General features: G+C 51.5%; 1 protein-coding gene across 2 annotated transcripts; it reads right to left on the reverse strand.

The window, feature by feature from the left end:
* Nucleotides 1-27,233, reverse strand: PYROXD2 (pyridine nucleotide-disulphide oxidoreductase domain 2). Of its 2 annotated transcripts, XM_042959846.1 has the most exons (17): nt 26,911-27,233; nt 26,079-26,257; nt 21,749-21,768; nt 19,114-19,207; nt 18,956-19,029; nt 13,759-13,914; nt 11,450-11,603; nt 10,556-10,617; nt 10,362-10,459; nt 8,402-8,543; nt 7,863-7,997; nt 6,507-6,579; nt 6,088-6,244; nt 3,483-3,637; nt 2,663-2,769; nt 1,055-1,175; nt 1-283 (listed from the first exon to the last, which is right to left on the reverse strand). In XM_042959846.1, the coding sequence occupies exons 2-17, from the start codon at nt 26,203-26,205 to the stop codon at nt 213-215; spliced, it is 1,746 nt and encodes a 581-aa protein (XP_042815780.1). In that variant the 5' UTR covers nt 26,206-26,257; nt 26,911-27,233; the 3' UTR covers nt 1-212. The 2 variants fall into 2 exon arrangements, with proteins under 2 accessions (XP_042815780.1, XP_042815779.1); XM_042959845.1 differs by lacking the exons at nt 21,749-21,768; nt 26,079-26,257; nt 26,911-27,233 and adding an exon at nt 21,832-22,353 and having other exon boundaries at nt 1,055-1,290.
* Nucleotides 27,234-27,253: the final 20 nt, after the last annotated feature.

Genomic DNA, 27,253 nt, shown 5'->3' on the forward strand with positions numbered 1-27,253 from the left:
TTACCTAAAACATTGTTTTTAATAACACAAAACTGGTTCACTCATGAAGACATGGGTACCAGGTTAACAAGTATCAAATGTAACCTGTACGTTTCTCCTAAAATAGTGCCTTGAGCATGAGGGCTTGTCTGCCGTATCCTGGGAAACTGACCCAAGGGGGACTTAACATCTCAAGGGTGGATTCTTTGTCCTGGGTCAGAGTCGGTTCAGGGTCACATGCTCTTGAGGTCTCTGAAGACGACATGGGCTGCATTGCGTCCCGCGGCTCCCATGACGCCTCCTCCTGGAAGGGAGTCTCCTGTGAACCTAAGCGGTGCTCACGACCGTCCCCAGGGAGCAGGTGGGGCCAGAGCTCGTGGGGAAGCCAGCAAGGAAGCAGAGCATGGGCACCTGCAGGGCGGTGCTGGGGACGTGAGCATCAGAACTGGGACGACTATTAAGACAGATTCTGGGCTCGCCTCCAGGCTTCCTGCTCAGAGCTCTGGGCAGGGGGCCCAGTGCACAGTCCAAGCACCTGCCCCCTCAGTCTGGAAAGCCAACGCACTGGATGGAGACCCTCTGGGTGTGAAACTAAAGCGTCAGACTAAAGGTTCAAGGGGCAAGGGGTGGAAGCTCAGACCTCTCTGGGGCATGTCCACAGGGGATGGCAGCCCTGGCAAGGTCAGCGAGGCTTGGAATGGACGCAGGCAAGAATTTTTAAATTAAGAAACGTAATGTTACCAATTCTCACAGGTCTGACATCTGGAGGGGGAATTCAGGGACACGGGTCTTTCACAACCAAAGTTGGCATTTGGAGAGCCGCCTCTGGGGCAAATTTTTAAACCTCGTTTGGAGGAGGTGGGAGCTACCCCGAGGGTGTGGCCAGCTGGCAGAGTCCCCTCCTCCCACCTGTTTCCTGTGCACTGAGAATCCCCAATATGGGGGATGGCCTGTTCTCATGGGAGTTCCTTGCTCCCCTCCATCTCTCCCTGCCCCCCTTCTCCCCCGTCAGCAAGCTTCTGCCGTCCAGCCAGCCCCCACAGCCCGCACAGGGAAGAGGGCCCACGTCACTCACCAGGGTGGGCACCGCTGCCACAGAGATACAGGCCCTGGAGAGGACAGCGGTAGCTGGAGTGCAGGGGCACGGGGCGGGCGAAGTAGAGCTGGTCCAGGGTCATGGCACAGTGGAATATGTTCTGCAGGAGGCAGGGCCACAGTCGTTGACATAGGAGTGTTATGGTCTTTCCGGCCTTTGCAGGTTTCTTCCCCTCCCCTTCTCCAAGGAAGGTTCTTTTCCTTCCAGCATGTTTTCTTGGAAAGGGGAGGGGAGAGAGAGGACAGTTGCATGTCCTTGGGCTGGGGATGGAGTTTTCCAGAGGCATTTTTCAGGAGGAAAGAAAGGTGAGGAGCACCTTCAGAGTGTGAGAGGGAAAGAAGAGGGAGATGTTAAGTGTTTGCCGAGGACTACAAATCCTCCTCAGTCTGTTTGAAAAATGGAGGATTTGACCTATTTTGGCAGCCGGCTCATGTTTCCTTGGCCAAGACACCCACCTGAGCCTGGGTCCCAGGGGTCCAAGCCCCAGCAGAGTCACAGTGGATGGCAGACAGGGACAGGGTACTCAGGCTTGGTCCTGCTCCCCTGGCTGGGTTCCGAGCAGCTGGGAAGGTGTGGGGGCAGGGGGAGCAAGGGGAAGGGGAAGGTCAAACTTGCAGGGCGGGTCTGGACAAGAAGATCACACCTGCTGGACGTCCCTCCAGCTAACCACGTCAGCATGTCCCAAGCTGGGCTCCTCCTCCCCTACCCCCCAAGTCTGCTCTCTTCCACCTTCCCCACCTCGGTGGGCGACCTCACCTTCCCCGCCTGGGCCTCCAGGTGGACCCTTCACGTCACCTCCACCCTGACCACATTACACTGAGACTTCTCAGTTCAGCCTGCCCTATGCCTCCCATAACCATCCACTCTGTTCCCTTCCCACCGTCTGGCCTCCTGCACTCTAGATCTGGACCAGCGCTGTCCAATAAAAACATAACATGAGCCACATATGCAATTTTTATTTTCTAGGAGCCACATTAAAGTTTAAAAAGAAAATGGTGAAATGAATGTCAATAATATATTTTATTTGACCTAACAGAGCCAAAACATTATCACTTCAACATGTGACCAATACAAATATTATTAATGAGATGTGTTCCATTTTTTTTGTCCTAAGCCTTTGCAGGCTGGTGGGTGTTTTATGTGTACAGCCCGCCTCAGTTTGGCCTCACCCACTGAAACCACCAAGAGCCACGTGAAGCTGGTGGCTGCAGTATGGACCTGGCCTCCTAACTGGTCCCTTTGCCTCCAGTCTCAACAAGGCTTTGATAAATCAGAGAGGAAAGTCCAAGGACCTGCTACCTTAAGAGGGGAGCTCCCTCTGAAGAAAGCCAGATGGGAGAGGTGGCCATGGATGTCCAGACAGGGGACATCCTGGTGACTTTCTCAGCAGGCACTGCCTCTCCTGTCTGATCTTACTCCTCCCCACTCCCTAGGTCTGACCACTTCTCTGTCCCCTCTCCACCGTGGTCTCTGCACTGTCCTCCCTTCTCGATACGGGCTGGGTGTGGAGAGACAAGATAAAACCAAGTGGGCAGGCCAGGGAGTGGGGGTGCAGGGAGAATGTGATGAGGGATGCCTTATACTCACCCCTCCAGGAAGCCCAAAAATTCTCTCCAGATCAGGCGGTGTGAGGATGTCCCTGCCCACCACGGAGCCCTTGAAGCCAGGGGCGTAGGCCTCGATGCAGTCAAACACTGATTGCAGAACAGCAGAGAAACGAGATGGTGTGAGCAGGAAGAAGAGGAGACGCCATGATTGTACAACTTGGCAAATGTATGAAAATTCATTAAACTACACACTTAAAATGGGTCTATTTTTATCATATGCAAATTATATCTCAATAAGCAAAAAATACACAAACAGTCCATGGGCAAGTAAATAATTCATTACAAAGGCCTCTGGGTCCACCCCACTTTCCCACCTGCTCATCCCAGCCCTAAACACAAAGTTACTTGTCTCCCGTGTATATGCAAAGCTTTCTTCACCTCCTTGCTCTGCTCAAGCTGTTTCTTCGCTTGGAATGCCCATTGCTGCCTGGCCAACTCCCATTCTTCCTTTAAAACCCAGCTCAAATGTCTCTTCCTTATCTCTCTGGCACATACCTTCCTTCTTCGACTCACAAAGTAAGTTGTATTGTAAGACTGGTTTCTCTATTCATCCCCCCAAATCCCGACTGGACTGTGAGTAACGTTAAGGACAGGAATCGTGTCTTTCAGGCTTTCTTAGCCCAGTGCCGGACCCCAGCAGGCACTCCTTGTGTTGACTTGGGTTCCCTTGGGTTCTTCTCTCCCTTTGGGGGCAGGACCTGGCATTGTTAATCCTGAATGAGCAGATAGGAGGAGAGGGGTCCAGTGGGGCTGCACGGCCACCGGTCACTCTGGAGACAGGACGGTCTGGCCCTCTTTACCTTTGTCTGCATAAGCGTTTCTCTCCTGCTCATCCCACACCTTGCCTCCAGCCAGCGTGTAGGGAGTGTACTGTGTGAAGAGCGAGACAACATGGCAGCCGGGGGGAGCCAGGGTAGGGTCCAGCGAGGAAGGGATGCAGAGCTCAATCATAGGCCTGCCACATGGGGGAGGAGAGAGGGTCAGGGGCAAAGAACAGCAGTGGCCCTGAAGGAAGGGCTGGGAGCTTCTCTGAGGTGCCAGGGACATAACGAAGGAAGGCCCGGGGTAACCTGGTGCCAAGGTCGCTGTCTCTTCGAGGCTGTGGTGGTTGCTTGCCTGCAACGGCTCCGTGTCCCCCAGGACAGTCCAGAATGCTCCAGAGGATCTCCCAGTCCCTCACCAGCCTCCCCACCCCCCGCCCCAGGGCCTCTGGTCCCCTTTAGCCTCCTTCCCTAATGGGTGCCTGTCCCCACCTTCCTCCACTACAGCCTGGGCTCTGCCAGGCCTCTCAGGTCTCCGGGGCCCAGCGGGCAGCACAAACAAAGGAGGGAAGGGGCCAGGCCTAGGGCAGCAGGTGCTCAGGTAGCCGGACTTCATCCCCGGTCACCTTTCCCTGAGCAGGCTGGGGAAATCAGAGCTTCCGGGGCTGTGGCCAGCAGACAGAACCCTGAGCGGTTTCCCACCCCCTCCCCTGCTAACAATGCCCCGTCTCCTTGGGGCACGTTTTCCCTCTAATCTCCACATCTGACCACCTTCAGGCCACGTGAAATGGCCTTTTCCCTGCATCCCTCATTTACAACGTGTCTTCTGAACCTGGATGTCCAGTAGGCAGCTCCAGAGTAACCTGTCCAAACCCGAATGCCTAAAGCCTGCTCCTCCCCAGCCAGACACACCAGATCCCCCTTCTTCGTAAAGACAAACACCATCGTTTAGCGGCTCCTCTTTCTTGCTCACACCTGACTTTTGTCCAACAGCAGATGCTGCCAGCTTCACCTTCAAATACCCAGTATCTGGCTACTTCTTTTGCTGTTGTTGTTTTTAAAAATTTTTTTAATGTTTTATTAATTTTTGAGAGAGAGACAGAGCATGAGTGGGGGAGGGGCAGAGAAAGAGGGAGACACAGAATCCGAACCAGGCTCCAGGCTCTGAGCGGTCGGCACAGAGCCCGACGCGGGGCTCGAACCCACGAACCGTGAGATCATGACCTGAGCCGAAGTTGGACACTTAACTGACTGAGCCACCCAGGTACCCCTATCTGGCTACTTCTTGTCACTTCCACCACCCCTACCCTGGTCTGGGCCACAGTCCTCTGTCTCTTGGATTCTGCAATATAACCAATTGCAACAGATGCCTTTTTTTCTCCAAACAGTGGCCAGAGGGGTCTTTCTAAAATGTAAGTCAGGCTCTGCACAAACTTTCCTGGAGTAAAAGCCAGGAGTAGCTTCCAGGGCCCAGCAGGATACAGTAGCCGTAGCTCTGGGACCACCCCCCCACTCCTCCCTTCACTCCCAGGTTCTCTTCCTCTGGCCTCTCTGGTCCCATCCCTGTGCCTGCAACACACCACTCCATTCCTGCCCCAGGGCCTTAGCACCTGACTTGCCCTCTACCTGGGTGTTTTCCCTCAGATATTGATAAGATTTTTATTCTCAATTTTTTGGGTCTCTGGTGCCACGCTATCAGAGATGCCTTTCTTTCCTGACCTTCTTATAAAGGCTAGCAAATCCTCCCTTCTTCTGACCTATTTTTCTCCATATTATCAGTGCATGTTTGTTGATTGTCTTGTCTTCCACAACAGAAGGTCAGTGACCTGAGGGCAGAGGCCATGTTGACTCTGCTTGCTGCTCTGTGCCCAGGTTCCTGGACTAAGCCTGTTACAGAGTAGGGGCTCCAAAATATTTATGAATGAATAAATGGGCATTGCCTTTTACCCTTCTCTCAGGGCACTTGTCCTCTTTACCTCATGCCATAAATATTTATGTGCCTGCCTTACGATAAGCTCTGTGTCCGTTTCATGCCCCTGCCTGACCTCCAATTCCCCCAACCTGTACTCAATAGAGTCCCGCCCAGAAAAGGTTTTCAACAGGCTTTGGTGGAAGTTGACAGTATGGAGAGATACTTGCTCTTGTAAGGTCCCTGCCTGTTCCCAGAAGGATGGAGAGACAGCTGGGATGGGAGGTAGGAAATGCTTTTTAGAAGTTTTCTATGAAAGCATCTTATCAGAGACAAGAGAATATGGAGCAGGGGAATCGGGTGTGTGCCCATTGATGGGGCTGCCAAATCAGAGAAACCCCTTCTCTCCCAGAAAGCATTTTCTGCAATTCTTCTCCAAGGCCAGTGCTGTTTCCTCTGCAGTCCTTTGCTCTCCTGCTAATACGTGACACTTGGCTGAACCATGTCCTACTCTTTACTCCTTACCTGCCCTGGCCCACAGGCTTCTTGTCTAGATGTACTTCCTATCCTTGGACTTAAGTATGGGTTTAGGCAGATTCTGAGACACTGTGAATGTTTAACACCAGGAGGAAGAGGCAATCCTTGCCATGTCTAGACAGACCCCTCACCCACCCCTCACCTGGCCCATGCGTGTAAGATTGTAACAGGGGACACCAAAGCCCAGCGGCCACCCACCTGTGGGAAGGCAGGCCATCCATGGCATCTTCAAAGGCCCGGTGGAGAAGGAGGGTGTCTTCACAGTTCAGGTGGATGGAGCACTGGTGATGGGGCAGTGGCTGGCCCCCGGGAGCATTGGGGGCCGCCAGGAAGTCAGGCAGCCTGTCGACAGCCACTGATGGACCAAAGAGGAGGATGAGGGCCCAAAGGCCCATGTCCTCAGACCCCAGGATCCTCCTTTTCTACCCTTCACCCTGCTCACCCAAGTGATGGACTGGAAAGAAAAAGTATGAAAGAGTGTTTCACCTTCAAACTAGGGGGCAGGCTGGAGGGCAGAGAATAGAGGTGATGATGTAGGCCAGTTCTTCCCAGACTTGGAAATTTCTCACTCAGGTAATGTCAGAAGAGACAGCTCTGCAGTCTGGTGTGCCTCTTACCATTGATCTTGGTAACAGGTGACTGGGTGTCTAGTCGGGAGATCCTGTCCACGAACTCCTCAGGAAGCCATTCCTGGAAGAAGGTTCCATGAAAACGCCTGGGGATGGCTGAGGCCCCAAGGGGCTGCCTTCTTCCTTTGCTCAGGATGGTCCCTCAACCTCTACTGCCAGAAATCCTCTCCATCCTTCAGAGCTCAGCCAAAGCACCTCCTCTGTGAAGTCAGCCTGGATCCCCTCCAGCTTAACACTAACCACTTCTTCCTTTGAGCTCTGCCAGAGCAATGTATATGGCCCACACCAGCTCCTGCTTTGGATATGGCCAGTGGGCTACAGGCCCCTTTTCTCCTCTGGTCTCCAAGCTCTTGTAAATCTTGGTTATTTCAGAATTGTCTTGACAAGATGCTTTTGAACAGATGTTTGTTGAATTTTCTTAGTGGAATTACTCAGAAAAAGTGGTATCTTGTCCCCACCCCCCCCCGCCCCAGGTAGTCCCAAGAATGGTTGGGACCTCCATACTCATATACATATTATCATATCTTCTGGTGACAGGGAAGGTGTGATCAATTGCAAAAATTTCCCCCAATCCTCACCCCTCCCTAGATACACACACCTCTGTAACATCCTCCTACTGTGATTCTGCGCTTGTGACAAGTTCATGTAAGAAAGTAGGATGCAAACAGAAGCCTGAAAAGCACCTGCATGAATGAGTTTGCTCACTTTTGTCCTCTGCCAGGCCCTGAGAACATGCCTGGACTTACATTGGAGGATGAAGGACACATGGAGCAGAGCTAGTCAATCTGGTCATTCCAGCAGAAATCATCCTGGATTAGCCCCAGCCAGCCAACCTGGGCACATGAGCGAAGCCAGCCAAGATGAACAGGACCCACTAGTTGACCCACAGCTGATGGAAGGTGCATGAGCAAGCCCAGATCGGCTGAACTCAGCCAAGTTCAACTGAATTCTCTAGTTCTGTGTGCTAAATCAGTATTCTTAATATATGCCCACAAGCTGAGCATCCATATGGCCATAGATAATTGACACAGATGCTGGAATTAGCATTGGCTAGAGGGGGAATCAGGGTAGTAGGGTAACTCTGGATTAAAAGTCAGACCCGGGTTCTAGCTCCGGCTCTGCCAATCGCCAGCTGCATGGCCTAGGTCATCTCATTCCTTCGGACCTTCCTTCCCACCCGTGAGGCTTCTTCCCTGTTTGCTACCTGCCTGTTGGGTAAGGAAGAGATGGCTTCCCCCAGTGCAGATACCTGGCACTTACATCTCCCATCCTCATGCAGTCCTGGCTCCCTTGACCAACACCCCCCATGTTGGCGGACAGCTTGCCTCCACCCTCAGGCCTTACCTGTGGTGTCAGCTTCAGGAAGGTGACCTGTGGAGATGCATTGGACAGCACCACCTTACTCCTCACCTCCGAGCCGTCTTGCAGCACCACTCCTTGGACGCGCCCTTCGCTGCTCACCTGCACTTTGGCCACTGCCTAGAGCCCACCAGAGTGAGGCCCCAGAAACCCCCCAGGAAGAAAAATACAGTTGGATCTTGGAGGATTTCCATTGTCTGTGCTGCTCTGGGGCACTGCCAGCTTCCGCAGCCTGAAGCCACCCTGCTGGGCTCTGCAGCAAAGTGGTGAAGACTTAGCCCACTCACTCTAATGGAAAGGCTCAGCCCAAACGGGGTTAGGGGCCAGAGAATTCAAAGGGGGTGGTCCGAAGAACGGGGGCCTGGTTGACAGTTGCCCAGCCATTAACAGGCTACATAAATTCAGCCCCTTGATTCCAAGCCCCACGTTGTGCCTCAGTTAAAGGAGGACCTTCTGAATTTGACATTTGGTTCTATACTGAGATCCTTGCAAATAATCAGGGTAAGGGGTAGGGGGACATTCACCTTTTCAGTGAAGACACTTGCTCCATGTGCAGTGGCTGAGCTGGTGATGGCATCAGAGAGGGCACCCATGCCACCCTGGACATAGCCCCAGGCCCCTTGCATCCCCTCCAGGCCCCCCATCACGTGATGTAGCAGCACATACCTGAGGACAGACCACTGGGATTTAATCCCAGAGCTTAGGTGCAAATAGACCTTTCTTTCTGGTGCCATTAGCCTCTCCCTCCCCCTGTACTGCCTTTCCCAACAACCTTTGAATGGGCACTGCCTGCATGCCATCAGGTGCCATCAACCCTGCCTCCCAAAGAACTTTCCAGTTCTTGCTCCCTGAGGCCTTTTCCCTGATCCAGGCCTCTCCTCTCATCCCTAAACTGCTGCACTGATGTTCTTCTAGTTGGACCACTTTCTCCCACCCTTTCTTTCCTGCAGGCTTGGAGCCCAATCTCAAAACCTAGCTGAGTCCTGTCACTTCTCTCCTTTGATGCCTTCACTGGCTTGGTGTTGCTCTCAGGGTCATTGCCAGTCTCTGAAAATGACCTCCGGGGCTCCAGCCTCCTCCCTCACCATGCTCCCTGTTGCGGTCCGCACTCCTGCCAAAGCAAACCCCCGCATCATCTGTGCTCAGCCCCCAGTGTCTGCACATGCTGTTCTGGCAGCTTCAAGGCCCCTTCCTCCCTCGTGTTTGTTTACCTAATTCCTCCTGTCCTGAGAGTCTCAGATTAAACATGCCTTCCTCCTGGAGACCTTCTCTGACCCTGGACAGCATTGTTTCCCTGCTTTACCCCCATCCTAACCCTCACAGAACTCCGGTATCATCATCTGCTCTGTGTCTACCTCTCCTATTAGGATTTCAGCTCCATTCACTACCTGGCCCCAGGTCCTGGCACAGGGAAGTGCTCCATCAATATTGACTGAAAGAATTAATGAAGAAACAAATTACTTAAAGGCACACTTCATAAACTGGGCAGTAGCTAGGCCTCCTGGAGACCTACAGAGAAAAGGACAGAAGGCACCAGCTGGAACATCCAAATTGGCTGGTGGATCACAGAGTTGGCCAAAGTATGGCAACCGCTGCCAACCCCCTTCTTCCATGGCCCTGGGGAATTCAGAGCTGGCTTAATGTGTGTTGAAAAACCACTTCCAAGGGTGGTTCTCATCTTTTGAGAGAAAAGCCACGTTGATGCAGCTTCTAGCTGCATCTTGTGATACACCAGAAATGGCCCAACACTTGGCAGTATCCTCTATCCCAAGACACATACACACACACGCACACGCACACATACAAACGCACACACACACACCCCACACACCCTCTGTTCCTGCTCCTACAAGTGGCCATTAACTCATCCCATAGGTACAGACTTCACTGTGTCTGCCTGCCCCCTCTTGGATCAGGCTGTCAACACAGCCCCCACCTATAGTGTTCCACCCTCACCAAGGTGTGTGTGTGTGTGTGTGTGTGTGTGTGTGTGTGTGTGTGTGTGAGTGTCTTGGAACCCACGGAAAGGAACTTTGTGTGTGTGGGGGAGGGCTAATGGGACTTTGTGGGAGGAGAAGAGATAAAAAGAGAGACAGAGAAGGAGTGAAAGGGAGTGAGAGACAAAAGAAGGAGGAAGGGGGGAGGAGGAGGAGAGTGGGAAGTTGTTCATGTTGAGATATACCAGTGGGAGAGAGGTTTTTCTCGCTGAAACAGTAAGGAGTAGTGGCTAAGAAGGAGGATTTTGGAGGGTCAGACAACGTGGGCTGGAAATCAGTTCTGCAACCACTAGCTGTGTGACTTCAGGCAAGACCTGCCCCTTCTCTGAGCCACGGCTCTCAGATGTTGCTCTGAGGGTTAGATGGGAGCTTGGCTTCGTGCCCGGCTCACCCAGAGAGCTCGGTGAGCGGTAATAGCAGCTGTTAGCACTTGTCGGGGATTCACTCTGCTCTCGCTGCACCCCTCACCACCACGCCCCACACTCACCCACTCCCCGGAGTGTGGGGACTTGTCATGGCTCCAATCACAGCATCCGTTGCCAGAGTGGCTTTTAGAGGCTCAGACTCAAACCACTGATCCAGCACCTAGGACAGCAAAATGTCAGGGAGAAGGGCATAGGGACCTGGGGAGGACAGTCCCCCTCAATGTGGGGTCTAGCCTGAGGCTGGGAAGCCCCTCACCTTTGTAATTGGAGCTGTGAGGACCTGGTAATACTGGGGCAGCTGGGCTCCCAGCACACGACCTAAAAGAGAAGACCCATAACGCATAGGCTGAGATAGGCAAGAAAGAGTCAGTCCAATCCGTGATATCTCTGCTCCTACCTCTTTATCTGTAAAATGGGAGTAATATTTCATATCCCAGGAGCTACTGTGAGGACTGAGTGACATATGTAAAGCATTTGCAAGTTCATAGGCACTTAATACATTTTAGCTGTTAGAATTATTTTTGGGAAAATGTTAACTTGTACCTTATTCCCTTACTTCGAACTCTGTAAGGCCCATACCCTGGGAGGCAGCCAGCTTGGCCAGGCCGTTGCTCTCAGGCTGATTCACACTACGCCGGAGGCTCACGGGGCAGAAGGGCTCTGAGGACACGGATCGTGATCTTTAGCTGTTGTAGCCCCAGTGCCTAGCTTAGTGTCTGGCACACAGCACTTGCTTAATACATTTCGTCGCATGAAGCTTCTTGGACTGGTCATCCTAGAGGCAGTGTCTACTTCTGGCATTTGTGATAGATTCTATTGGCTCTGATCGGTCCTTCACTCCTCCCTGAATCCACACACTTTGTCCATGCAACTCTGCAGCGTCTCCCGCTGGAAATCTTTCCAGTTTCACTCCTCCTTTCCTTGGGGTCACCCTTCAAAGTGAACTATTTGCATATAAGCCTTTTCTCAGGCTCTGTTTCTAGGGCGGGCTGGGCAAAAACCTTCTCCCCAGAGTACTCGGACAGCCCCTATTAATTGGTGGCAGGTGGCAGGCTGAAGAAGGTTCAGGCTTTGGTCCAATCATCGGGAAAATGGGCTCGAGTCCCCAAAGGTCACTCATCATACCCAGATGCCTGCACTTTGGACTTACCTGCCTGCAGCAGGGGTTTGAGGGTGGAGAGCGACTTGAGCCTTTGCAGCAGGGAACCCCTCTGGAAGGCCTCCGCGTCCACCGGCGCTGCATCCAGCAGAGGGTCTATGGCTAATGCCAACCGATTCATGAATGCCTCATATTTGGGGAAGGCCTGGAACAGAGAGCCCTGAGTCAAGGCCCCATTGCTTAGAATCCCACAAGGACATTGCCCCACTGCTCTGCCCTCCATGCCGCCCCCATGTGGCCTGCTGCTCCTAGCCAGGCCTCCGTGACTCCTCAGGCAAATTACTCCCAGTTCTGGGTCTGTGAGCTGATGTCAGCGCTAGGGGAGGTCGGAGAAATCCTGAGCAGTACATGAGCCAGTAGGGTGGTGGCAGGGACAAGGAGTTATGCTGGCCAAGACCAGTTGTCAGCCACAGAAAACTGGCAAGTATCCTAGGATGTGGTTTCTGTGATAAACCGTGAAACCACTTTAAAGTTTCTCTTCTCAGTCCTGTCTTCCCGTGTATTACTGGTAAAAGAAAGATCCCTTCCCCTGTATTCCAGCATGATGACTATTGTTTCCTGGCCTGCAAATCCCCTCCATCCTCTTGTCCTATCCAGAAACAGAAGCCTACTCCCCATCGCCCCACAAGCCCCCCCGAGCCGAGTCCATTTCTCTCTTTCTCTTTTTTTTCAGAATCCATTTCAACAGAGTGGTTAGGACACCCACCCTTCCTTCACTGGGTGGATGACAGGAGCTGGGATGGAGGCCTCTGCCACCAGGGCCCTGTCTCAATCCTCAGCCCTCACCTTTTAATTTTTTGGTTCATCTATACTCATGAATATATCCATGGAATTTTAATAAGGTTACAGAAGGAAAAGTTCTGTGTGGAAGTACATTTGAGAAGTCTTGATAAAAATGACCTTAGCAGCCTTCTCTACAGTAGGCCTTTAATGTGACAACATGAAAAGATAAAACCGGAATTCGGTTTCCTTACTTTCCACCCCAGGATGTGGCCTCTGCCTCCTGTTCCTGTGGTCACTAGCATGCAAGGCCTCAGCCACTGTCCTATAGGCCTGGGACGTGGCCTTGTCCTGAATCCTCTCTGGTGCATCTGAGATGGTCAGGGTTTAGAGGAGAGGGTGGAGGCAGGCGTCCCCAACCCGCTGCACAAAAGAGAAGCACTTTGAAAAAGCAAGCTCCCCAGGTGATTCTGCTCATCGGCCAGGCTTAGAAACCACTGGCTGAAGAGAGATTCTGTGTGTCTGCAGTTCTCTTGGTTTTACTCAACAATAGAGTACAAAAAGCAACACACATGGATTGTATTAACCTAGGTTCTCCTTACTGTCCTCACTGAGACATGAGTTAATACTATGCCTCAGCTTGTGTCTAGGCTTGGTATAAAAATATGTCCATTTAAAGAATCTATATCTGCAACACCAGTCACACCAGGCCCATAAGATTATTCAATGACTCAAGGGGCACCTGGGTGGCTTACTCAGTTAAGCATCTGACCTCAGCTCAGGTCATGATCTCACCGTTTGTGAGTTCGAGCCCTGCATTGGGATCTGTGTTCACAGCTCAGAGCCTGGAGCCTGCTTTGGATTCTGTCTCTCCCTCTCTCTCTGCCCCTCCCCTCCTCTCTCTCTCAACAATAAATAAACATTAAAAAAAAAAGATTATTCAATGACTCATATACATGAAGGTACCCAACAAATTCCTTATAATGCAATCCCAAGGGAAAGCTATGCATTCTCCATCAGACCTATGTCCCTCCTTCCAGCAGACCGGCATGCCATCCTGGACAATTTCTTGCCTTGGGCTGCCTGGGGATTAATGCCAGATCGAATGAATATTACAAATCTCTTGTCCTAAATTCCTGATCCAATTCATTCTATCCATAATTGTCTCTGATCCTCCCTTCATTCCTCTTTTTTGGCTTTCATGGACTTTAATATTGATAACCACCTGGAGTTCTAGTAAGCAGGAAAGATGGAAAGCACCGTAGTAGAAGTACATACCGGTGGATTCCCTTTTGAAATTCAGCCAGCAGAGACCACCTGAACAGTGGCCTCATAGGTTTGAGGGTCTCCAGTGTCCACCGGCCTTAATCACTGTCTTCCATTCCCTTCTCTCTGAAGTGCTCGGATCAGAGGCTACCACAGACCGGAGCCCTCCTAGGGCAGGTGGGGTGGCCTATCCCAGCCCTCGTGGCCTTTGGACGACATGCTCTAGGATGACTCCGACGAGGCCCAATTCCTTTCAGGAGCCACCTCCAGGCTGGCAAGGGAGGAGGAGACCCGTTGCCAGTCCCTTTCCCTACCTGCGCATCTCTCCGCGAGAACTGGGCAATCTGCTTCTGGTTTTCCGCCATGTCTGTGCCCAGAAGAAGGGACCTGGGGACCTTGTTCCCTGTGCCCTCTTCCAGCATTGGGGTGAAGGAGTAGGGGTTCCGAAGATGAAGCCTCAGCCCGTGTTTCTGCAGAACACACATAGCAAAGCAACATTTTAAGGGATCTGTGGCCTCTGCCCTTGACCCTTCTCTGATTGGGTTCGCAACAATTTAGGTCTCTGCAAACAGTTCCCCGAGGCACGTGGCACTGGTTCTTACATTTTCTAATGTAAGTGCATAAAAAGCGTGCTTGCCCAGGCACTCTTTGGCAGGCCACGCCATACCACAACATGTCATACCACACCATGCCACACTACATCACACAATCCCACACCACACTATACCACACCACACCAAGCTACCCTGTGCCAAGGACTGTACTAAGGTTTACAATGATCACCTCACAACAACTCTAAGTACATTGTCCTCACTTTACGAATACAACAACAGAGGCACAGGGCAGTGACATAACTTGTCCAAGGTCACCTTGGGAGGTGGATCTGGGTTTCAAAACCACATCTCTGTGACTCCAAAGCTCTGACTCTCAGCACTAGTCTATAACTGCCCCCACTTCAGAAATAAATAATTAAAATTTAGAAAGACACAATAAAGCAATGGTTATGTGAAAATCCATACTTACGAGGTAGATAAATTATTCACATCAAAAAATTTTATTTACTTTGCAGACTCATTTACTCCAGGGTCACTTTAAATGGAAGTTCCCTTGATGCATTTAAAATATGATTTGACTTAACAAATATTTGACTGGCAAACAGAACTTTCCAAGAGCACATCTACTTCTTCAATGGAGGTACAGATAAAACACAAGGGGCCTGAGCTGGCCCCACAAATAAGACTTACTATTCCAACTAAAGACTTCTTTTTTTCTGAAACCACTTTATTGAGGTATGAGTGACATACCAAAAGCTGTACGTATTTAATGTGTTTAACCTGATGAATTCGGCACCTAGAGACTTCTTCCCAGATCCTTGGCCAGCTCCCTCTCCTCTCTGACTGCTCTGTTCACATGTCACCTGAGCAGCAAGGCGTCCCTTACCAGCCCAGCACTTTCTGCCCCCTCGTCTTGCTTTATTTGTCTTTGAAGCACTTACTGCCCCCTGGCTAACTGCATACTTAGTTACTCAGTCTCCCCCAAGTGTAATGTCAGCTCTATGAGCTCAAGGGCATAGTTTCTTTTCTCAGTGCTATATCCTTAGCACCTAGATATAGTGCAATCAATACGTATTCTGTTGACTGAATAAATTGAATGCCATGTTGCAGACCAGGTACATGTCCAGAGACAGAAACAAGATCTGAGTAGAAGTTCTGGAAAACACAAGGAAACCAAAAAAGCCCTCTCCAACAATTACAGCTGACATTTCCCTAAGCCAGAGATATTCCAGATGGTGGGATCGCCATGGGGAGAGCATTCTGTGGAGGGGAGTCCAAAGGTTTGGTAGGGGTTTGGGTTGGAAGACCTCCAGAGTCCTTTCTAACACCAACATGGGGAAATGTGTTTGATCCAAGCTGGAGAAAATTTCAGGTTGGTTTCTCTCAGGTTAGTCTTTCTCACCCAGGAAGCATCCTTAGTTTCTCCTTTTCCTTTCCCCTCATCCCAACAGTCACCAAGTCTCACTGGCCGAGTCTCCAGACATTGTCTACTTCTCTCCATCTCCACTGCCCCTCAGCCCAAGCCACCATCTTGTGAACTACCACAGCCACCGCCTCACCCATCTCCTTGAGACCACAGCCGCTTCTACCACATTCCACACCACCCAGCAGGTGGACTGACCTTTCATGAAGTCATAAACTCCATCCCTCCACTTCTTCTGCCCATGGCACTCAGAATAAAATGCAGTCCCTCCTTCACAGCCTACAAGGCCCTATGTCAACTGATCCGGACCCCCTCTCCCACACCCTCAGCTGCCCCTCTGCCATCACGGTCTACTTTCTTCTGCCTTGGGCCTGTCCACCTCTACTTCCCTCTGACTGGAACATTCTCTGCTCAGGTGACCACAAGGCTGGTGACTTCTTAGCATCCACATGTCAGTTCAAATGTCACCTCCTCAGGGAAGTTTTCCTGGTTGCCAGTCCAGGCTGGACTTCTGGTCCTTCACTACCATATTGTCTTGTTTTCCTTTCTTTAGGCAACACCTACCTCTACTTGAAGTTCCCTTCCTAAGGCAGAAGCCTTGCTGCCCCCATTCACCACAGTGTCCCCAAGGGCTTCTCCCAGTACGGGACACAGGGAAGGGGCTCAGAAACGTTTACTGAATGAATGAATCAATAACCCACCCCAGATAAGGGACCCAAGAGTTATTTCAAGTAGAACTAATTGAATATGATTTTTTTTTTTTTTGTCTGACTCAGGACTTTCTCATCAGTTGAACCTTTGCCATTCTTGATGGCTTTAATTATGTGGTGTCAGAATCAGAAGAGGGATGTTGAATCACCATTAGATTGGTTCAGATCGTGCAGTTCTCTTATAAAAACAAAGCCCTTCTTCTGATTTCCCCACAAGTGTTCTCAGCATGCATAGCACCCCGGGTGGAAATCGCTAGGAAGGGACAAGGTGTATATGAGGGACCAGAGGTAAGGGAGATCTAAAGGGTGTGGTTCCCGGGCCCCAGCATAGTCCTGCAGAATCAGCCCTCAAATCAAGGTCCCCCAGGGTCCCATCAGTTTCCCACATTGTTCTGACAGACCTGAAAGTTTGAGAGCCTTGCATCAGGTTTCCAGGGAGCAAAGTGGGAGCACACTGATCTGGTTGAGACCCGGAAGAACAGAGAGAGAGGGGAGGGAGGACAAGGGGTTGCCACTTGAATGAGGTCAAGGCTGGCCCAGGAAGAGCAGCCCCTGGCTGATGCGGGAGAAAAGACCCCCAGGGCAGAACTCTGCCCTCCCAGCCTGGATTCCACTGCTTAATGTGGGGTGGCTATCAAAGCAAACCAGGATAGTGGATAGACCCGGGAGGTGATCCAATCTGATGTTCTTGTTGACAGCTGGGGAAACTAAGATCCAGAACGCAGGCCCCATTGAGGCCCCGAGTGGGTGGGGTAAACCATCCTCTGGCTCAAGGATGGAAGAGACGCAGTGGCACGAAAGGCTAGCCTCACACTTTAGGTGAGGGCTTAGTCTAACCGGGGACAGGCCTGTAGTGGCCAGGTCTGATAGGCAGTGGCCGGCCCGGGTCCCCGGGTCGGCTGCCTTTTCTGCGGCCTCAGTTTTCTCAGCTGCTACATGGGAGTTATAGTGCTAGCTGACAATTATTGAGCACTAACCATGCCCCAGGCACTGCACTAATGATGAGCGAACCTATTAAAACCACCACAATAGCCTCACCATGTAGGTACTATCACCATCCCCACCTTACAGATGAGAAAGACGGGGCGCTGGGAGGCAGTTGATAAAACCATCAAGCAGGGATTCAAAACTGTTAGGTCCCAGGGTGTGTGAGCTCAGCCCTGTCTTCTGCCCAGACCCCACCTGGAGAGCTCCTGCCTGTGACCTTGTCCTTTGCAAACTGTAACGTGCAGGATCGCTATCAGGATGCCTGTGGCGGCACATTGGACCTCAAGAACAGGGAGAAGGAGGCAGGTAGACCTGATGCAAATTCTGTCATTTCCCAGTGTGTGAACTTAACCTCCCAGCACCTCGGTTCCCTCGTCATAAAACGGGAACACTAAAACAATTCTTGTCTCACAGGTGCAGCCCAATTGATAGAGCATTAGAGCTTGTAGCCCAGGTTGTGACACTGGTAATTAAACTGTTCTTTATTGTTGTCTGGAAAGAGGACATTCCTAGAACGACTTCAGTTGCCCTGTTGTAGACGCCTTCCAGGTTGCCAGTGTCCTGGTCAATAAGGTGCTCCAGGCTCCGTCCGGGATTAATTCTGTGCATCACGAAGCAGGACTGTTCTGTCCCATGATTTGGGCACCACGCTCCTATTAATGCAGCCTAAGGTTAGGGGTCAAGTCATACACTCAATTCACTTCGGAGTTTCTAGTTAAAGGAACCCTATGACAGAAAACATTTTCAAATGAGTAACTTCTATAAAGAGAACACTCGTGGAAATTTCCTTTCTGTCATCCTGAGTTTTCAGAAGTTACATTTTTCAAAAGAAGGGTCTACCCACAGCCAGCCCCCATCCGCAGCCACATCTGCCACTATGTATAATGCGTGCATTTGCAGGTTGCCTTCAGCACTAATCTGGTGTGGACTGCGGACCAGAGACCCTTTCCCAGGCCTTGGCTAGATTTCATCCGGTCCTGCCTGGTTGGCCGTGATTTCTCTCTCTAAGTAGGCAACAGTGGTTGAAGATCTTATTATAAATTTCAAACTTTCAATTTAGAGCAAAGTTGATGCTAAAGTGCTCACAGCTTCTTGTATGGATGATACACAGGATCCTTTTCCCTGAGTAGTGGTGACCCAGGCACAAGCAGGGAGAAGCTAAGTGGGCTCCAGAAATGCGGGGACCGAGTTTACAAAAGAGGCAGTGATCTGCAAGGACAGGGGTAGAGCTGGGTCAGCCTGTGGCCCAAGGTTAAGCTGACTAAGAGGAGTCATCTAGGGGCCAGTCAGCGTTCTCAGGACCCCTCAAAGCAGCCCAGGAGCCAGAGGAGCTGAAAATCCCTGGGGTCCAACTTCCTGCTCAAGAGACTGAGAATAGTAACAGGATCTAAAGATTAATGAGGGAAGAAATCGGGCTCTTGTCAGAGGCCCAGGGGTTCAGGCAGGTACCCAGCGAGGGCCAGGTGACATGCCAGGAGGTGATGGGGCCGGGCAGAGCTGGAACCCCAGTCCCGTGCAAGGCACCAGCCAGTGTTGCATGCAGAAACATGGGCCTGGTGTTCACAAGGCTTGTTCTTCAAAAGATGTCCAAGTTTTATGTGAAATTTCCCATTTTTAAGGCACTGGGTAGGCTAGACAAAACCCATCTGCGGGAATGCACCAAGGAGAGCATGTGGGTAGACAAACCCTTGGATAGAAGAGAGACCCCAGGTGCAGGGAACCACGTGGGTGCAAAATAGGGAGGCTTCACCCCAGGTGGGGAAGCTGGAACCGCCCCTCCCCCACCATCAGGCCATGGGTAGAACTGGGGGGGGGGCGCGGGGGGGGGCAGTTCTACCTTCAGCTCCAGGTCGATGTAAATCTGTGGCCTCAGCAGGCTGAGGAGGTAGGATGCTCGGGAGAACTTAAACCCTGAAATGGAATCCGATAAAGACAGTCACCGGTGGTCACCACTGGTCGCCCTCTGCCACCCCCACACCACCTCTCAGGGCTCACCTGGGATGATCTCCTCAGTGACAGCTGCACCTCCAATCACTGGGCGTCTCTCAAAGACTGCCGTGTTCACCCCCAGTCTCTGCAGGTACGCCGCCTGGGGGGTACACAGGGTCTTCCCTTCATCGCTGGGGCCCACCTGCCAGCTCAGGGTCCTCGCTACAGGGCCAGCGTGCTACCCCTAGGCTCATGCTGTTCCCGCTTCTGGGGATGCCATTCCCCTTGCTTCCTCCGTAAATTCGCACTTTCCCAGATGTCTTGCAAGATGCAACACGACTGGTCCTGCCCCTCCATGTCCCAGCTGAAGGTGACCTTCCCTCCCGCATGGCCTGGGTGGCTCTGGGAAGTCACACTGCACCCTGCCCAGGCCCGCTCAGGGTGCCCATCTCCTCTAGGTGAGGGCAAGCCTCATGCCTCCTCAGAAGCACAGAGGTGGCGCGTGAGCTTGCCCAGTGAGCACCAAGCTAGACCGCCAAACTCTACTTCCTCTTTTTGCTGGAGCGGCCTCAGCACCTAATCCATCTGGCCTGTTTCCTCCAGTGCAAACACGGGCCTGATGATGGTAACACCCCCTTGGCCTGCTTCACGCACTGATCCCTGACACACAGCACGTGCCCAAGAGAGGAAGCTACAGTTACAGCACAGCTTTATTTGGGGGGCGAGGGGACAAATATTGCAGGGATTTTATTAATTTTTCCTAGCACTTAGTGGGAAATCAATAAGTATCTGTTAAACTGAACTGGACCTGAGTCTACAGACCTGCACTGCTGGTCCTCCCACTACCATCCCTGCCAAGATAACGACAGAAACGGTGTAACTCAGAAAGCTTGTTTTTAAAAGTTTACTTGGCAATGACTCTGTGCCAGACCCTGTGAGTGCATCACCCCATTTAATCCACCTCACAACCCTAGGGGCGGGCGCTATGATTCTCCCCATTTCACAGATGAGGAAACTGAGCCCAAAGGAGGTAGCTTGCCTCAGGCTCACAGAGTAGAGGTGTTGGGAATTGAACCCAGATGGTCTGGACTCAGGATCTATACTCCTGACACATCTCAGTGTGGAAGAAAAAAAGCCACTCTGGCATTGGGAAGCCGCCTGGCCCTTGGCCGTAAACCATACTCTCCCATCACACTTGAGCAGCCTCACAGAATGACAACCTCAGACTGAGACCATGATAAATGGGACAGAACAAGCCCATCTCACAATTTTGTCTGAGTACAAACATAAAACAAGGGCTCTGGGTCACCCACAAGATACCCAACACCGCCCCCTCTCTTGGCCAAAATTAGTGGTTGCTGCTTCCTTACCAGTTATCCTCTCCTCCTACTGGTCCCTCTCCCCATAGATAAGATTTATCGAGATGCTAGTCGCAGGGGCATTCCTGCTCTGACAGTATCCAGTGTAGAGCAAACCCCTCTTTTGCCCCCCAGATCATCCAACCAGAGTTCATATCCTAGAATAGGCTCTTCTTAACCCCCTCCTCCTGAGCTGCCTCCCGCCCCCACCCCCACCCCGAAGCCAGTCACCACCCAACTCCCTGAATGGCAGGGCTGCGTCTGGGTGGGTCTTCGGCTAGAGGGCACTGACACCAACCTCCCTTGGGCTAGGAACCTCCAATAACAAAGAGTCCCCATCTGTGAGGCTTTGTGTGGCTGGTCCTTAACACACGTCACTTGCTGGCTTTATGGCAACTCTGAGACTGGGCATTTTTATTCTTTTACGGTGGTTGAGATAGCCTAAATGACTTGCCTTGACCTTCACAGATAGAAAGTGGCAGAGCTGGGGGATGCGCCTGTGTTCATATTAACATAAAATCAATGTTTTAAATTATTGATCAGTTGAGTTACATAGCACTCCCTGTAAAACGTTCAAGTAAAACTAATATGTCAGGGAAAAGGATGAAGATTTCACGCAAGTCTCACGGCCCCCTCTCCCCAGCATTGCGAAGTCCTCCTGTATGGATATTCTAGAGCAGCCTCTGCTTCAGGAGGATGTACCGTGCTTGTCTTGTGAACACCTCTAGCACACACTTTAGCTTTCTAGGGTACAGGGACCAGAGTTTGAGAAGCACAGCCTCAGGATAGCCCTGACCTGGCTCAGCTTTGGACCTAGAAGCCAGTGGTGTTGGGGCAGGGCCCTGCCTCCTCTGCTAGCCTGGCTTCCTCGCTGTCTCCAGGGTATACCTGGGGCTGTGTGGCTGCTGGGCACTTCAGGGTGACACATGGCAGAGACCCAGCTGTGCAGCACAGGGACTATATACACAAGGACCGCCCCCTCATCTGTAGTCAGAGGGCCCCACCCACCAGGCCTCAGCTCCCCAGGCTCTGACATGTCTCCCAGCCTATGTCAGTTACATATGCTCCCACCTCTTCATCATCTTGTTTCTGAAAGCTCCCTGACTCTCCCAAAGTCATGGGGGAAATGCACATATGTTATGGAGAGGATAGGAAAGAGAGCCTCTGATACTCTCCTTAACTACCAAAGAAATCCATTTGACAGCCACCGATCAGTGCCCTGGAGAGGAGGCTAGCCGGCCTCCCCATGTCTCCCGTGGCCCACACCCTGCCTGCTTCCTCACATTCCGGCGACAACCTCATGTCCAGGGGTCATGAAGTGGGGCAGAGGGGGAGGTACTCACAGCCACCAGCCCATTGTGTCCTGCAATGAGACAAGGGAAAGAGGAGGAGAGCAGCAGTGGTCAGCAAGCAGACAGACATATACCTGAGGAACGTGGTCACCCATCCCTGTCCCCATGCTCGTGAAGATCCTGGGGACGTAGCAGAGAGTTGGATGTTGCAACAGCATCTAGCTTGATGCCATAAAACACCTGGTCTGTGGGGAGTCAGAAAACCCTGGTTCTTGTCCTGGCTCGAAAAATGTCCCGTCACCCTGGCCTGGCCAGTGGCTCCACGCTGGAGTGAGGGGTGAGGAGAAATCCACAGTCATCAGACAAAAGCTATCTCACAAAGCCTCGCATTGCTGGGCTTCCCAGCACCTGGGGATGAGCAAGGGACTGGTGAGGGAGAGTCACGGTTTCCGTGGCAGGGACAGAAGTGGAGCGTGGCTGGTATGCTGCTAGGCAGACAAGCCCTCCTTGCCTGGTGTGGAATCACCGGCCATCCAGGTGCGTGCTGGGCATGTGGATGGCTGCTGTCCAACATGGCTTGTTCTCCCCAAGCGTGGTTCACTGTAGTGCCCCAGAAGGCTTTAGTCACATGACTTTGTCTTTGTCAACCACCAACATTCCTGGGGTAAGATGGGAACAGTTCAAAATGAAGTAACTGAACATAGCTTACGGAGTGCCAGCCGATTGGGTGAACTTTGCTATTTTACATGTTTAAGTTTCTTTCCAAAGATCTTAGGAGGGCTGCCCCTGGGTTAGGAGCCCTAAACTTGACTTGGGATCCCATGTTGCACACCAGGCCCCCCTGGTAGCAAGTGCTTCTCCTGTTTCGAGAAGCTTCAGGACCACCTGAGAACCCCTCCCCAGAGTCAGCTCAGCAGGGCGAAGGCGGGGCCCTGGGACGGATTTCTCATAAGCCCCCAGGTCATTCTGATGTGGCTATCAGAGCCAAGCACAGCCGGTGGGGTGGGAGGGCCTCTTCTTCCCTCACTTTTAGGATAACGCAGAGCTGCTGATGAAGAATCCCTTGTCGGGCAGAGAACAGGCCCTGGTTGTTTTCAAGTAGTGGGGACAGGCCTTGTCTGGAACACTTGGCACACATTCCTCCTTGGTGACAGAAGGTCACTATGAGTCTTCAGCGATGTCAGTAGAAGACTATGTTCTCTGAGCACCAACCTGAACCCGGCGTTCACTCAAATAAAATGTTCAGCCATTAATTTGACAAACATCCATAAATAGGAGGCAGCAATGACCCACATGATGGATTTCTTCATGGCTGAGCTGATTTTGTTTTACATTTTCCACACAGAGACTCCCAGAATTTGAGAAGTCATTGAGCCAACTTCTCTTCCATTAAAGGAACCTCTAAAACAGAGCTTTTCAACTCCCTTTGACCATGAGCCACAGGAGGAAGAACGTTTTACACTGTGACTTGGTACATAACCCACCTAGAAATGTATTTAACAGACAAAAGCTTCATGAACAATATCAACTCATCCACGTGATAAGCATGTGAAGATCCATTTGATTATATTTCATTTGGAAAGACCAGTTAACATACTGTTTTTATATATTTTGAAAAGTTTCTTAATAAGGTTTAAAAAATATGCTGGATGGGATTCATGAATGGGTTGCAACCTGCAGTTTGAAAAGTCCTGCTTTCTAATATATACATCAAATTAAAGGCAGACTGTCCTGGGCTCAACCTGGTTTCTGCTATTTACAGAACATGGCCCTCGGAGAGTCACTCTGACCTGCCATGAGCTTTGGGCTTCTTGCAGTGTTGGAGGGAGAAAAACCAATAATATATGTAAAGCACCTGACCCTGGGCAGGCCCACAATAAATGGTAGCTATTTGTCTCTTGAGTAGTGCTGATCATAAATCTCAGAAACTGAATAAAAGCTTCCAGGCAACTCGGTCCAGTTCAGTCATCACACGTTAGCCCATAGGTGCACAAACAGACCTCAAATGACAAAGGTCAAGATCCCATCAGCCCAGGACCCTCTTTCCTCCACTAGTCCATCCCCAGTCCTGCCTGGGCCCTCCTGTGGCTTCTGGTGACCTCTCCTTCCCCTGTGAGGGGGTCTTAAGCTACAGGCTCTGATAACCTCCAGCCTGACTCCAGGGATCCATAGATAGCCAGGCACGTGGGGCTTGTGAGGGAAGCTGCTCTGGACTCGGACTTTCAAATGTGGCCTGCAGCCGCCCGCGTCAGGCCCACTCCAAATTCTGGTCAGATGTGCTGACTTCCACTGAATCCTAATCACCAGGGGCAAGGCCAGGAACTGCATTTTAACAAGCTCCTTGGGTCACTCTTAGGCATATTTAGTTAAGTGACTAATCAGGTTCATCTTCAAGGTGGCTCCCGGGTAGTGGTGTGACCTCAGGGAGCAGAGATAACCCTTCTCTCGGAAGATGGCCACTCTGTTCCTTACTTGGTCCCCAAAAGCCCTTAAATGGGGCTTCCCTTTATGCGTAGCAATTAAACAATGTCAAGCAAAAACTCACAACTGAGACTCACACACATGTGGGCAATTCACTCTGGCATCTGGTGACCTGGAGTCAACTGTCCCTGCCAGAAGGCAGGAGGGGTGTGCCGTCACCAAGGGCAGAAAGGGAGTTGGGGGGGGGGGGGCGCAGTGCCATTTACTGCACCCAGTTAGGTCTACAGCTGGCTTCCCCCAGCCAGGAGGTTTGTGACAGTTGTCAAACACAGCCATTGCTACAATTTAAATTATATAAACTTATGGTGAAATAAATTATAAACAAAGGTAATACATACGCAAAACTTGTCAACTTCCCTACATCATATTACTATGTGTCACAATTACCTATGCTCTTGTGGTTTTTTACCTCTGAGCAGCCGTCAGCAGGCTGCGCTGTGTCACAGTGTCACAGTGGGCTGCTGTGACTCTTTTCCAAATTCACATGCAACCGCGTCACCGTGGTAACTTGAAGAAGGCCATGGTGGGAGTATTTGCACCATGAAAGTCAGTGAACATTACATGTCGTGGCTCCATGTATTGCTTTGTTGATGGTTAGAGTTATGAAAGCAATGGAGAAAACGCTAACAATGCAGATGAAACCCAACCATGTGCTGTGTCCCTGGCTGTTCCATCGTGAAAAAGCACAAAGAATTAAGAAAGTATTCTCCCAGAACGGGAAAAACATGATCTGTTTGAGCGAAGTCTCTCCCGTCATGGAACAAGTGAAGTTCAGATGTACCTTTGTTGCTTTGCTTCGCTTCTACTCTTTGAAGTCAATCAAAAGGTCCAACATTCCCTTGGGCACTAGCCTTATTTGTCAGTAGGAACCAGAAGGTTGCTAAGTGTAGCAAAAATCCCAGAAATTTGGGGAGAGCCAGTTGGCCACCTGGAATTTAGAGTATTGCGGATCTTATTTGTAAAATCGTGTGCTATGCTTCTTTCATTTCAGTATTTATACTAAACTTACGTATATATATTTGCACACATTTTTCCCTGGAGAGGCGACCGTTAAAAACATTAACTGGCCATGACTGCTCTTAGAACATACAAAAATGAAGAGATGTCAGAACAGGATGCAGCTTTAAAACTGTGTAACGAACGTCTTCTTTCAATCCTGCCATTGTCTGTCTAAGCCCAGTGGGAGAGAATGCCAGAAGAGGCCCCTAGGGAGTGTGAATGGAAGGATCTGAGCAAAGGTAACCTTCTCCCAGCCCCACGCCCTGTCAGAATCACTCTGTAGCCTGGGGGTCAGCGAAGTGCAGCAGATGTGCAAGAAAGACAGCAGGGGCTGTTAGCCTCTGCAGACATGCGACTCATTTCTATTTTTCCCTAACCCCCCTTTATAGAACCTTCCAGTTTCCTTGGGGGATACATGGTCTTACTGGTGAAGTGGTGGCGACCAGAAGTCAGGGCACGTGGTATGACTGGATTTCATGGGTCTGTTATCCCAAGGCTCTTTCTTTCCAATCCTTGTGTACCATACGCTTTCTAAGAATGTGGTGCCAAGGGGCTAATTTTGCAGGAGATACATGGAAACCCCTGCGCTCACCTATTCTTCTCTGGTCATTCTAGAAGGGAACACCAAAGCCCAGAGAGGGCAAGAATATGCCCCAGACCACACAGCAAGTTGATGGCAGAGCCAGCCCCACAACCTTGGTGCCTGCTCGCAGACTAAGTGGGCTTTCCACCCCCGCCCTGCCCCCCGACTCTGTTCTGGCCCAAACCCTGGTCATCCTGTGGACGGAGGAGAGGGAGGGGTGGGGCTTGGGAGTGCACCCCCCCCAACTCCATTCCCCCACCCCCCGGGCTCTGAGCAGGGCCGCCTTCCTGCCCCTCAGCTCCAGCACATCCTGGTTACCTGCTCCTATCACCACGGCATCGTACTCAGGCTTTAGGCGTCCTCTGGCTTCCCAATGAGCTCCTCTCCAAGCAGGGCAAGAAGAGGCACCTATGACCCGGCTGAGTCCTCGGCCACTTGCAGCCATTTCTGCCCAGTACTAGGCCAGGAATTTGCTTACAATCAGCTTTCTGTGCTGCCTGGGCAGGGGGAGGGGCAGGGAGAGAACAGGAAGAGAGGAGGAGCTGCAGTCCAGCTGCCGTACTTGGCTCTGGGCCAGGACTACTTGGAGGACATGCAGCCTGCAGAGTCCGCGCAGAGTCTCGGGAGGTCACCCGTTCACCGGGCAGAAGTCGTGCCACCTCCAAAACGTAGAGCAGGCACTGTGCAGTTAACTCTAGGGCTCCCATGTGCGGGGGGCTGTGCCGACCACAGTCCCCAGCCTCTCACGGAAACCCTAGAACCCCCATTTTATGGACCAGGGCCACTGAGGCTCAGAGAAGGGACCGGGGAGGTCATGCAGGCAGAGAGTGTGCTGGCAGGGCCCCCTCCCCAGCACTGTCCTGCTTCTCATTAAGGGGTTTAATGTCTGGGATTTGCTGGGGAACAAGTCCAGAGGACGTGCTGTGAGACTGCTCTAGGGCCACAGCCTTCCGCCTGCAGGATGGTGAGGGGCTCGACACCCACCGCAGGCCCAGGCAACCCCACAGGGTCTCCGTGACCAGAGCCTCAGTACAATGAGGGCCACATCTGTCGCTGGGGTCCCCCCGAGAGCTGCGTGTTCTCTCCCAGACACTTGAGCACCCTGCGCTCAACAGGCCGCCTCAGAAGCTTGTAAGGGATGGGGGTTCACCTTTTTCTTTTGAAGGCCTGGTCATCTGTCTTCTGTCTTTTGGCACCTTTCCCATTTCCCCAAATCCTCAAGGATTAAAGATCACATCTGCAAAGATCTTCAGCTAACACCCTTCCTTGCTACCCTCTGGCCTGGCTTGTATCAGGTGCTCCTTTGTTCTCTGCCCATTGGCTAGCAGGCCACCTCTCTACGGTAGGAAAAAAGCACTGTAGGAGTTGAGTGTATGTACTGCTATGACATCTGTCAGTATTCTAGAAACCCACTATTAGAAATGCATCTTAAGGGGCGCCTGGGTGGCTCAGTCGGTTAAGCGTCCGACTTCGGCTCAGGTCAGGATCTCGCG

This window comes from Panthera tigris, chromosome D2 (genome assembly GCF_018350195.1).
Source record: "Panthera tigris isolate Pti1 chromosome D2, P.tigris_Pti1_mat1.1, whole genome shotgun sequence".
Taxonomy (NCBI): domain Eukaryota; kingdom Metazoa; phylum Chordata; class Mammalia; order Carnivora; family Felidae; genus Panthera; species Panthera tigris.

Coding starts and splice junctions, on each gene's coding strand:
- PYROXD2 (XM_042959845.1), bottom strand. CDS start 21,915: ATGCTGTTGCAACATCCAACTCTCTGCTACGTCCCCAGGATCTTCACG. Junction 6,580..7,862: donor TCCTGAAGCTGACACCACAG/GTAAGGCCTGAG, acceptor ACCTTCTTCCAG/GAATGGCTTCCTGAGGAGTT. Junction 284..1,054: donor TGGCAGCGGTGCCCACCCTG/GTGAGTGACGTG, acceptor ACTCCCTTCCAG/GAGGAGGCGTCATGGGAGCC.